Genomic DNA, 13,173 nt, shown 5'->3' on the forward strand with positions numbered 1-13,173 from the left:
CAAGAGAAAATGGATGTACAGGTCTTCAGTTATTCCCTGGATAGATGTTTCTAACTGCTTTAAGAGAGTTTTCAGGAGGTTCTGTTTCATTATCTTGACAAAGACATGTCATTTACACAGTCACAGAAGGCAATCTACCTGTTGAATAAAATGTCTTCAGTTACCTCTAGCAAAGGACTAATGCTACCCCAGTCTGTATTTTAATATGTATTAGGATTTGTTGCAAAGACACCTTTGCTGTTTCTTGAAGGAAATACTATTGCTAATTCTTGAAGGAAAACTACTCATACATAAATCTGCCAGTGCTCTGAAGGTCCAGCATCTCCAGTATCAAGAGATCTATATAATGTGTTGTTTTTTTCCCCTGTCATTTTGATAAGGAAATTACTGAAACTATTCAAGGTAAAATTGCAGTCAGGTATAGCATAAAAGTATCACAGCATAAGGACTTCATTTAGTGAGGAAAAACTTGGAAAAATTATTTTGAAAGCTTTTTACCTTTGCTTTAGTTGTGTATGCTGAATGTTTAGGGTATTACTGGCACATTTTAAAGCTATATAGAGGAGCCAGAAAAGTAAGTGGGTAAATACTTTCCTAAATCCTTTACAGTCAGTCTTTGCAATCAAGACTTGTTAAGTCTTCATTTAGGCAAGACAACATGGGATTTGTCATCAAGGATTGATAAAGGCTGATGTTACACACACATCCACATGTGTGTGTTGAGTGGTGAAGCTTAGTGAAATCTTCTGTCATTTAAGTTTGTCCTGTGACCCACACCCACACGCTTTTCTGCCCTTCCTTTCCTTTCCATTCACTGTCTCTTGCTGCTGTTGCCCTGTCACCATGCATCCAGTTCCTAGCTACAGACTCCATTCCTTCAAAGTACTGTCTAGGTGAGACATAGCCATTTTGTCTGGGTTTCCATATTATTAAGATCCTGTAAGATACCATCAACCCTCAAGCACATCTTCGTAACAAATGCTAAATATTTTCAGAGCTTCTTTTAAACATATGGCATTTAACTGAAATGTAACAATTAATAAACAAACATACAAAAATGTGAATTATTCGGCCTTGTTTCTGGTAATGTTAGTTGTGTTGGTTATGCCTATCTAGTAACAGGTACTTTCAAGAAAGACTTTTCTTCACAAAATGGTTTAGTGTTGTTCACCTGAGAAGAACAGTTGTTGGCATGTTTCTACAGAGTACGAATAGAAGGTGCAGAGTTATGGTTCATCGATTTTACAACAGATGATTTAAAGGGCAGTGATAGGAAAGGAGGAGGAGGAAAGGAAAGACTGAAATAAAATGTATGATAATACGTGATGAAGAAAAAATTGTGTATCTATTTAAAGCTGGAGTTATGTCAGGGTAATATTGAAATACCTAGCCCCTAACTTGAGATGGAATATAGTAATATATTCCTCTCACTACTGTCACACATCTATACTCTAATATCTGTGCTGTCTGAGATTGTGTATGACTGCTCTCAGGAGACGTATCTGATAATAGCATGTCTTGCAGGTGCTGAATGGAATGCAGCAGTGCTACTGCTGCTACATACTTTATCATTTTCTCAGTAAAAGATGTTCCAAAGAGCTAAGTATTTTTTTTTCTTGCCTATTTGTATATAAATGCACTTTTTTGTGTATCTTTTCAGCTGATGGAAAAAACTGACAGAGAGTACTACACTTTGGATGACATGTTTGTTTCCAAAGCAGCAAAAAGAGCACGCAGTGGGGAAGAGGAAGAAATACAAAGAAGAAAAGCAATACGTGAGCACCAACTGCTCGCTGCACGCATGGAAAAGTGCCCATACTGCTTTGATAGCAGTGAACTTTCTAAACATCTTATTATTGCAATTGGTACCAAGGTAAGAAAATAGTAATTTAGCACAAAAGTAAAAACAAAAAAGAAATAAAAGAAGGGAGTGTTAATGGTAGAGTGCCTAAGTTTAAGAACACAATTGCAGCTTTGAAATGTTTTACTGTTCTTCATCTTATTCTCCCAGACCTCCCTATTGTTTTCAAGAATTCCTTGAGGGTTGGGGACAGAAAGATACAAGTCTGTCATGAATTATAAAGCTAGTCTTTGATATCAGAACTTCTGGTTTGTGGAAGACAGAAGCAATAATGAAAGATTGGAGTGCAGAGGTTAGACTGTAGGTGGATTTGTCAAAGACTAAATCACACTGCACTGGAGGAAATTTGAACTGGTTACGAACTGTATCTCAATGATGTCAAAGAAAGCTAAGTGGAGAATTCCATTCTTAAGCCTAAAATCCTTTGAAATGAAGAAAAGTTTGGTACAGTGAACCTTCTTGTTTCTGTTAATGCTTTTAAAATATGTATAAATATTTGGATTTAACATCGGAAATGCTTCAATATAGGCTTTTTCTGATCATTATGCAAGGTTGTCATTTATTATCGATATTTTTCATTTGATTTTAATTTTTATAAACTTTTTATAGACCGAGGAATTAAATGCACATGCATATACCTATATATATGTACAGATCTGTATGTGTATATATACATGTCTGTATGTACATATATATAAAAGATAAAAAATGCATGTGTATTGTAATGGACAAAACCAGTGTGATTTCATAATAAACTGGTTCATAACTGGTTGGTCTATTAGCCTGATATTACTGCCTTTTCAGTGGAGCTGCTGTCTGGATACTGCTACTTCATTCGAGCTACTGATGGATAATGCCAACTGTCACAATCACAGAATGGTTTAGGTTGGAAAGTGCCTCTGGAGGTCACCTGGTCCATCCTCCTTGCTTGTGCAGAGCCACCAAGAGCAGCTTGCCCAAAACAAACTTCAGCATAAGAAAAAAAAATAAAAATCTTTCTTTCCCACTTGCTTAGGCTTTTACTGAATGTGGTTCAGTAGTTGGGACTCTTTTCCAGGGATTGCAGTGACAGTACAAGGAGTAATGGTTTTAAACTAAAAGAGGGGAGATTTAGATTAGATATTTGGAAGATTTTTTTTTTTATTCAGAGGGTGTGAAGGCTAGGTTGCCCAGAGAAGCTGTGGATGCCCCATCCCTGGAAGTGTTCAAGGCCAGGTTGGATGGGGCTTTGGGCAACCTGGTCTGGTGGGAGGTGTCCCCGCCCATGGCAGGGGGTTGGAACCAGGTGGTCTTGAAGGTCCCTTCCAACGCAAACCATTCTATGGTTCTGTGTTTTTCAGTCAAGTTCATTAGCTATTGAAGAGTTAGGTGAAGAACAGAAAGAAAGCTAAATTGGTTTAAAGTCCTTGCTCTAAATACCTTGCTGTAAGTAGAAGTTAATGGCTTCTATTGGTTTAAAATCTATCAGATAATGTAATTCTTAGCCATAGCGACGGGAAGGTTTTTAACACTAGAAGAATAGGCACTTCAGTTTTTGTTTACTCTTTGTAGGTATACTTGTCTCTACCAAGCAATGAGTCCCTTACTGAAGGTCACTGCCTGATAGCCCCCTTACAGCACCATACTGCAGCCACACTTTTGGATGAAGAAATCTGGGAAGAAATCCAGGTTAGCTGAGACACCTTCTCATGTTCTAAAAGTTTTGTTATAAAATATTGTTTTGAATAATATTATACTTGTCATATGTATCTGTTTGTATAATTTCCAGCTTGTCAGCCCTTTTTGGTTCTACTAAGGGGCAGAACATTCTTGCACTATGGTTGGAAATTAGTGGTCAAAAATTGATAAAGGGAAATGCAGGGTAAACACTGAAGAAACATTCCCATTTATAAGCTCTAGAAAAATGTTGCCTAAGAATGTTGCAGAACTTCTATCCTTGGAGGTCTTTGGAAGCAGGCTAGAGGAACATATTAAGAAAAACATAGGTACAGCTGATCCCTTACAGAAAGTGGAATAACTGGCTTGGCAGCCATTAAGGAAAAGATTGTCAGGACAGAAAGATCACTTATACTAAAACACTGGCTAAAGATATGTTGTTTACATGAATTTTTTTAAGCTAATCTGGTTTTGTGGTGGATAGCAAGACAGAACTATTTTCATTCTTCTTCATGTAAGTCAGGTCCCTGTCAGAATCCAATTTCCTACTTATTTTGAAAAGAATTATTAGAATAAAGTGCCAAGCATGATGGGTCATGCTTTCCAACTGTCATATGAAGACACTTTGAAGGTTTTGAGTTTTGTTTTCTTTGGAAAATGAAAATCAAGGGAGAATAGTAACAAATTTATGCCTTAAAGATTGACAGTGATCAGCCTCTCTCCTAGCCCCACCTTTACAAGGGAAAAATACTGTGTTTTACATCAAAATATTGGAGACTACTTCAGACTACGGAAAAAGGTCATTGCTTGCACAGTTGCTTAGATTTAAAAACAGGTTAATCCCTGAGTTTGAAATGGTTTAAGTAACTTTGATCTTGCCTCAAGCCTGGCAGATGGATTCTCTTACTTTACACAGTTGCTCCCAGCATTGATTCGCATGGCTGGTGTAATTTTTATGCAGTGTTGCTTTGTTAATTATGCTCCTCCCAAGCAGGAACGAAAAAAACTTTTGCATAGAACAGAAATGCCTTAGAAAGTTGTATAAGAAGCAAATAAGTGTGATGAGTAGGATCAGGAGTTAAAACAGAGCAGTGGGGAGAAGCAATAACTATATTTATCCTGTATCCTCTATTTATCCTGCTGGCTTTAAATAGGGGTGTAGAAGAAACAGTTATAAGTAAAAGATGATCACTTTTCTAAATGTATGTGAGAAGGAAAATAGGATAAAGAAAAGATGAGCAAATGCAGTTTCTGTATTCAACCCTCAACTTTTCCTTGCTAGAAAATGCAGCTGGTTGGTAAACCCACCAGTGCTGTGAATGTAATAATTTTCAGTTTAAACATTTCTTTGTAGGAAAGTACTTAGGGGGTGATGGACGCGTAATTTTTCAGCTCCTGTGTAATTCAGTAGAAGGAGTCTGGAAGGCTTCCACAGGAGTATAAACATACACTTAGTCAGTGGCTAAGCTAACTTAATGATGCCAGAGCCATATCTGATATTGTGGTTGAGGGGAAAAAAACATCTCTGTTACACTGGATTGAGCACATGTTTTAGCTAACTATTTTTGCTGGGATTTTTTTCAAGATATGTTCAAATAAAGCAGGAAAGGTTCATTTATACTGTTTGGCTTCTGGCACTTGAATTTAACGTGATTCATGTTTTAGACTTTTATGCGCTTCCCTTGCCAAAGTAAATATGCATGTAATTTTTTAATATGAAAAGATATAAATCTGCATGTTCAGTTGCTTGAACAGCAGTGTGTATCAACATCCTCTGCATCTGAGCGTAAGCCATGCCCTCTTGTTTGCTCTTACGAGCAGTTTTGTCCTTTCCAGTGCTGATTACCCTTGGTATTTTGGCCCACTCAGAATTTGGAGGAAAAGTGCAATGCATTTAAAAAACAAACTGCAGTCTGGGAAATGTTAGCTAAAATCTGTAGATATTCTAGGCTTTTCAGTGGATTTGTATTTCACCTGTTATTGCAGGGTAGCAACTTCAAGTAACAGTAATTTTCAACTTTTGGTTTAATGTTTCTCTTATCTCACCACAGCTGCTTGCTTTGGTGCGTTTCAGCGTAGAGGTCTGGGAGGTGGAGGGGCGAGAAGATAGCAAACTCTTAATTCAGTTATCTGTCTCTGTGCCCAGTAAGGTCCCGTATCAGTCATGGCACAGTGATCTGTTCATCAGGCACAGTGAGCTGTTCACTAGGCAATATTTTCCAGCTGTGTTTCATTGGTTGTTTTTGGGGGGGAAGGTGTAGCACTGTCTTGTCACAGGGTGGAACAGCTTAGTTATGAGGAAGAATTCAGGGCACATGTGCCTGCTTTGGAGGGCTTAAATACTTGGTTAAGATGCAGAGATTTGCTCGAGTTTCCTATACTTTTGGTCTGATTAATACTGTGGAAGATGACAAAGGGGTGGGGAGAAGAGACCTCAGCTTCTAGTTCCGTTGTGGTAATGATTTGTGGTAGCGCTTTGTTTTCCATCTCTTTTATTGTAGTACTTGATATATTTATGAATGTCTGTATTTGCTTATGTTTGATTTGTCAACTTTCCAATTGCATTAAAATAGGAAATCTTAAACCTCAGATGGGATTAGCCTTTTAATTGTGGTGTTCGTACTTCTAAGTGTTACTTATCAAGAATGAAAAAAAATCAATGCAAAAAGGCTAATTTATGACTTATGTAAGTAACGGACCTGTGGTACTTGTGGTCTATGCAGAGCACACAGTTTCAGTGAATTCCTGGCTTACAGTATGGGAGTGGTTTAGGGAGTGGGTGTAACACAAGGGCCTTCATTTAAAATAGCAGTTTTCAGGATGTTAACTGGAGACACTTTCTGAAACATCCATCCTGTCGTAAAGTCAAAATCTTTTATGCATTTGAAAATGAGTCTGAATGGGTCTCTGAAATCATCCATTATACTCAGTAATTTAGTTCAGCGTCTACACTGCAAGCTGTACAATTATGCTTTTGCATCTCTTAGACGCAAATACCAACTGCCCAGAGTCAGGGAGCAACAAGAGCAGGCTGCTCCCCAGGGAAGGTGACGGGTGGCAGGTGAGATGGGGTGGAAGGTGACAGCAAGTCAGGGGAACATCACCTCACTGGCATGATGGTAGACAGGGTCAGCCACAGCCAATGATGGCCAGACATCTGCAGTGATGAGTGAGGTTCAGGAGCAAGGCAGGATCGATGGCAGCTGGGTGCGTGGCTAGGCACAGGCATCCCTGAAACTTTGCTCGGGCAAGGACTGAAGCGAGGGCCTGAGCTGGGGGCTATTTTCCTAGACTTCATTTATTATGGCACAAACATAGGTAGTTCATATTAAATTGTTGAATAATACAGGATTTTCCTACTATGATTGCTGCCGTTTCATTTTATTATTAATTTCTAAGGATATATATATATATATATATATGTATGTAAGTAAAATAATATAAAATATTACATCTGAAAGTTTGAAAACCTAATTCAAATTATACATTCTTTTTCTTTAAACAGATGTTCAGAACAGCTTTGGTGAAAATGTTTGAAGCAAGAGGCTTGGACTGTGTCTTCATAGAAACAAATATGAGTATGAAGAAACGATATCACATGGTGTACGAATGCATTCCTCTTCCAAGAGAAGTAGGAGATATGGCTCCAATCTACTTTAAGGTATAGGAGTTGTTTTTTTTTTTTTTTTTTAGGTCATTTGAATGTGTTTATCGTAATTCATCTATTTTTGAAAAACTATTTTTGGTGTACAAATACCAATATCAAAAAGATGGATTTATTATTGATGAAGAAATGTTCCTTGATCTTAAAACAAATCCTGTGAGGTGATTCTGTTTTTCAAGTAATCAGTGGAAGAGCTGTATGTCAGACTGCAATTGCCTCAAGTCTGACTGCACTGACTAGTTCTGGAAACAGGTGAGAGATTCATAGTTTGTTGAAGAGCTATAAGGATTACAATACTCCTCGCTTAAGTCCTGTAGTATAAATTTAAAAACCCATACATGTGCCTTGGGACGTATAAAATAAGAAAATAATAATCTACTGATCTAACAAATATCATTATATAATGTTTCATCTTTATTTTATTTCAGTAGGCCAAATTTTCATGTGTCCTAGGTTTCTGTTGAACATTAGATAGCATGATAAATATTTCTTCTACAGGTTTTCTGGTCTCTTTCAACTAACCCTGTAAGGAAAAGGTCATTGATGCTTCTACAGGGCCTTTTGACTTTCAGAAACTGGATTGTGATTTGCCTTTATTCGATTTAGTATCTGAAAAAACTTTTATAAGGGTAAATATGGCTGGGTGCACACATACATTAATATTTATAAGTAAATTATTTTATTTGTTCTGTGAAAGATTATTTGTGTTTTCTGGAAATAAGTAATGTGATTGTTTGTTTTTTGATGAAGTAGAACAGTCAGTGTGACAAATAGCAATGCAGTAACTTTTACCACATTTGAAATCATTGGTTATGCTTTAAGTGCTAGTAAAGCTTGTGTTTTCTCTGAATACAAAGACAAAGATGAAGTACAAGCTTATACCATTAAAATACACAGTAAATGAAAATTAAAAGATACCACGCTATACCCACTTCCATACTACGGAAGATAGAGGCAGCTTTATAAGTATTTGAGTGCAATCAGGCTTCTGATCTGGATTTTTCTCTTAAAGAAAAGAAAAGAGAGAAAAAAATGCTAATATAGTGTAATAAAATCACAGTGGGTTTAATATGAGCTTAGTAAAAAAGAAAGTGTGACCTTTTAGTCCCTAATAATTTGAAAGTTTCTTGTTAAAGATAATTTGTGTCAGGCAAAAGATAAATTTCAGGAAAAAAAAGAGGAATAAAATTAAGAGAGTTTCAGGATATTAAACGATGCTTCTATCAAGTATGTAAGTTCTTGAAATCAGAAAGGTTGCCAAAATTGAAGTTACTTTGTTAAGAAATAATTGGTACTTGCAGTGCAAAGTACTTACAATTCACTTTACTCCATTGAAAAGTTAATACTCTACTTGCTGTATGAAGGACTATTCTCACATCTGGATAAAAATGATTTTACAGAAAGCTATAATGGAGTCTGATGAAGAGTGGTCCATGAACAAGAAGTTAATTGATCTTTCTTCAAAAGATATTCGGAAATCTGTAAGTAATGAGATGTATTGAACACTGAATTTCTCAGCAAATTATTTTCATCTATTTTGGTTATTAACTGTTTCAAAGAGAGAAGAAAGGGAAAACAATTAAATTAGTGGATCAGGAGATGGCATAGTTGTGATGAGAATTAAAGAGTCTGACTGAACTCCTAATTGACATTAAAAAAGATTCCCATTTATTTCAGCAACAGATGGACTGAGCTGCAAGCATTGGTTGAGAACAAAGCTGGCATGCCGAGGCCATGTACCAGCATAATTTTCTTGATTAACTTTAAGAATTAAGATAGATCAAAAGGCTTGCAAATTACTGTCCAGAAAAAAATACGGTGTCTCTTTTGCCTTGACCTGGAACAGCCTTTTATGTTGCTAAATTTATGAAGTGAAGATATAAATAGTATTATAAATCTTTATTTCTAAAAGAAAGGAACAGTGCTACGTCTGTCTCCTGGATACCAAATGGAAACATCTTTGTATACAAATCTTAAAGGAATAATCCCGAAACTTTTAGGTTCAAAGATTAGTCCATCTTTTTAATATGAAAGCAAATGATGTTCGGTGCATAGTTTTTACCATGCGTAGTTTACTACTGTGTAATAATAATACTTAATTTCTGAAACTATCTTTAGTAAATATAGCGACTTTATGCTAAAACATCCTAGTGTAGGAGAAAGAAGAGAAGGTGAGTTTTAATAGTGAGATATGAAGCCTTATATGACATAGAGAAATTAAATGCAGAAGAGTAAGAGTTTGGGTGGCTGCACAGTATGAGAGGCTTTATATAGTGTGAGGACTCAGCTGGAAAATTCGGCTCTGGTTCTATGACAGTTATAGAGGAGGATAGCGTAGGTTAGAGAACTTGACTAAATAAACTGTTTTAGGGATTGGGCAACCTAGGAAAGAAAAGACTGAAAGGGGATGAGATGATGGTTTCCTGTATATAGTTTTAAGGACGATAATATGTAGCTGTTCACTTTCACCAGCTCTGTTAGGTGCAGACAAGAAAGATTTGCTGATTTGAAGCAAAGGCTTAGGGAAGATGTAAGGTGAATGAAAACAGAAAACAGAACAGGCACAAAAATAGACATGGTTGAGACATCTAATGGGCTAATTGTGTGCAGAAACTGGGGCTAGTGTCCAGAGGCAGAACCCCAGCACATGAGCCTAAGCAGCCAACCCTTGCAGAGCATCAAAGCCTGCTCTGTTTCTCACTCTGCTCCTGGGCTGGGAAGGGACACAGCTGGGACCGCTGACCTGGCAGCAAGCACTATTCAGCAACAGCTGAAATGCTGGTTTGTTACCAGCATTGTCCTAGTCACTAGTCCAAAGCACAGCTCCAGGGGGGCTGCTCTGAAGAAGAAAATGAACTCCATCCACGAGCAACATAAGGAATGTTGCTTGTGGAAACTGCAATTATTTGGGTTGTAGCAGAGGAGGTGCATGAGTTTGAGGCTTTTAAAGTCTTATCTATACAGGAACATCTTCAACAATTAAGAGCGGAAAATAACTGAGTGAATTATGAAATTATCCAATTTGGCAGGTTAATCATAACTTCCAGTCTTGTAGTGGGATTTTCAGTAATCTATTCTCTGTAGAGGCGTTTTCCTTTCTCCCCCTTCACCCAGAGTATCAATATTTCCTGTGGGTTAATATTTATTCTTACCATAAATCACCTGATCTTTAATAAATGCAACTTGCTGGTAATGGTCTTAAAATTTCTACTCGTCCCATATAATGCAGAGCTGTGAAGTCTGGATGACATTTTCTTGGTGTGCATGCTGCTGTCTGGCTCTTTTCTTGTGTCTGTCCCTCTCAGTCTCTTACCTGATGTTCAAAGGTGTCCTCTGTAGATGTCCTCTGTTCTGCCACCTGGCAAACTGTTTCTTCTGGTTTTGGTGTCTTTTTATCAAGTTGACATGTATTTTCTTTCCCCATACCTGTTGGTTTTACTGTTACTCAGTAGCTGTTTTATACTACACATACATGGTCTGAGAAATAGTTTTAAATAAAATGTGATCCTGCCAACTGTAAAACCACTTTCAAATTCAGGAAGTTGAGGGGAGATGAATTAAATGCCTACAGTCTGTTAAACATCTAAAAATACATTTTTGTGCGTATAGGTTCCTAAAGGATTGCCATACTTCTCAGTGGACTTTGGCCTTCAGGGAGGATTTGCTCATGTCATTGAAGATCAACACAAGTTCCCCCATTACTTTGGAAAGGTATTGTTGTGTAAAAGATCGATTTACCAATTACACTCTGTTGTGTAAATTTTAAGTAATTAAACCAGTTGCTGCCAGAACAGTCACTGTGATGTACCTTATCAAAGTTCATTGCTTATCTTTTCATGGCGAGTCGTTATAACTCAGCTTGTGAATAAAGAAATTGTTGAGTTCTTCACTGGTTGGTCCTCAGACTTATAGATCCATTTTTCTTTTGAATCAATAGGGACTCTGGAGATTTGACGTGTAGATAGATGGAAAATACTTGCAACTGTTTAAGAAAGAAAAAAGCTTGGTTTTTAATGACAGTGGTATCCTCATATAGGTGCACTGACTCCTGCTTGAATAAAATAGGGCACACACACACAGGCTCACAGACAACAACTGGTGTAATACCTGTGTGGTTAAATTACTGCGTGTGGAATAGAGGGTATATGCAGGAAGTGCTGCAATAAAATCTAACTTTTCTTATTCTGTCACAGCGATCAATTATTAAAAGAGTCAGTAGTGCAAAAATGTTAAGAGAGATTGGGGGATAATATAACTTACTTGAATTAAAATGGGTAGCTTTTTTTCTAAACTTCCTTTTTTTAGTCACAAATGTTCCATCAACAATCTTGCAATGTTAGGACATTTATGTTGTGCGTTGCTGTGTTGTACTTTAAAGAATTTTGTTGAGGCAATCATCTAGCAAGCTACATTTGTAATTTTGAATTGGTATATTTTTCAGAATTTCCAGTTTTTATAACTAGCTCTCAATAAAAAAACGTTGACAAATGATTTCATAGTTGGGAAAAAAGTCTTTTATTTTTTATTAAAATAGCATTAAGTGATATGGTATTTTAGCATTTATCATTATCTGTGTTCTACTTGCAAAGGAAATCATTGGTGGCATGCTGGACTTAGAACCACGGCTCTGGAGAAAAGGAGTGAGGCAGAACTTTGAGGAGCAGAGGAAGAAAGTGTTGCAGTTTGCACAGTGGTGGAAGCCGTATGATTTCACCAAGAAGAAAGAATGAATACATCCTTGAGGTCAAGGACTATAAAAGCCATAAGTTATACTAAAGGATATTTCGTATGTTAAATACGACACCAGTATATTATATATTGCTAGTATGTTTTAAACCCAGGGATGTTGTTTAACTGATTGTCTCTTTCTGGTTTTGGATAGTGTGTGTTATCACATGAACCTGCAAGCCCAACAAACCAGATGTGCACAGTGTTTCTGTTTTTTCATTTTTTATCTGAGCCAAAATAATAACATCCCCGTGGCTGTTGGAATTCTTCAAGGTATAGCTTTTACTTTTGGAGTTTTTTATAATACTTGAAACAACAAAAAAATTTATCTTGTGGCATAGAACCAGTACTTAATTATTGCAGTGACTTTTTCTATAAAATGATGTAAATCTTATGAACATGTTGATTAAAACCAACACATTGTTGCACTGCTTTGAGTTTTTGTATTCTGTTGGTTGAGGCAATCGCATTGTAAATTGGTTGAAGCCATTACAATATAAATGTTCAGTTAAGATGCGATAAACCTCCTGTTGGCCCTCTGCACAAGAATTAATGTCATTTTCTGTACTTTCAATGCAAAGTAATATTTTTAAACTGACTTGTTGCACAAAGAACGATGAGATTGTCCGTAGTAGGCAGCAAATTTCAGCTTCAATGGTAACAGTTAATGTTGGTGACAATAAAAAAACGAAAAGGAAAAAGAGAGGAGGAGGAAAGAAACTTAAGAGGTAAAAAAACAAAACAAACAAACAAACAACAACAACAAAAAAACCCACCTCTCTGATGGACAGTCAGAAAGAAAATCATCACAGGGACCTCCCTAAATTATTCTTTTCCCTGAGCATCCTCAGGTGGCAGGTGGTCTGCCATAATACTTTCCTGATAATAAATGTATAGTTTTCACTTGTTCCTGCTTATGTAATTGGAAAATGCTTGTCAGTTGTTTAAAGAACTACTCTTTACCATGTTATTCACTAGGTTTTCTGTTTGTTTTTCCCTGTGTGAAAGTTTACAAAATTGGAGGTGAGGAAAAGGTGGTGGTGGTGGGGGGTGGAGATTCTCAGGTAGAGCTGGTGGAACAGTACAGGGACAGAAGGACAAAGATGAAGACGATGCGACAGCGTCCCCTCCATGGGTAGAAGAAAGGGTGCAAACTTGTAAACAAAAGACTGAGTGTTGCATGGAAAGGCTCCGGAAAGGCAAGTGGAAGGATGTGAGCACAACAGAGTCTGAAGCAGCGTGCAGGTGTCCCAACCTGCTGCTG

The 13,173-nt window shown here is 37.1% G+C and overlaps 1 protein-coding gene across 2 annotated transcripts in view; it reads left to right on the forward strand.

Moving 5' to 3' along the window:
- CWF19L2 (CWF19 like cell cycle control factor 2) overlaps positions 1 to 12,468 on the forward strand; it is a 73,050-nt gene extending 60,582 nt beyond the window's left edge. Inside the window, exons 13-18 of one of the 2 annotated variants that reach the window (XM_035542638.2) lie at positions 1,661 to 1,873; positions 3,413 to 3,529; positions 7,023 to 7,178; positions 8,582 to 8,662; positions 10,791 to 10,892; positions 11,771 to 12,467. In XM_035542638.2, the coding sequence (XP_035398531.1) occupies positions 1,661 to 1,873; positions 3,413 to 3,529; positions 7,023 to 7,178; positions 8,582 to 8,662; positions 10,791 to 10,892; positions 11,771 to 11,911 (810 nt within the window). In that variant the 3' untranslated portion in view covers positions 11,912 to 12,467. Of the gene's footprint in view, positions 1 to 1,660; positions 1,874 to 3,412; positions 3,530 to 7,022; positions 7,179 to 8,581; positions 8,663 to 10,790; positions 10,893 to 11,770 lie in introns of both variants that reach the window. The other variant, XM_050716900.1, reaches the window with a different exon arrangement.
- The last annotated feature ends 705 nt before the right edge of the window (positions 12,469 to 13,173 follow it).

The sequence above is a fragment of the Cygnus atratus genome, chromosome 1, assembly GCF_013377495.2.
Source record: "Cygnus atratus isolate AKBS03 ecotype Queensland, Australia chromosome 1, CAtr_DNAZoo_HiC_assembly, whole genome shotgun sequence".
In the NCBI taxonomy this organism is placed as follows: domain Eukaryota; kingdom Metazoa; phylum Chordata; class Aves; order Anseriformes; family Anatidae; genus Cygnus; species Cygnus atratus.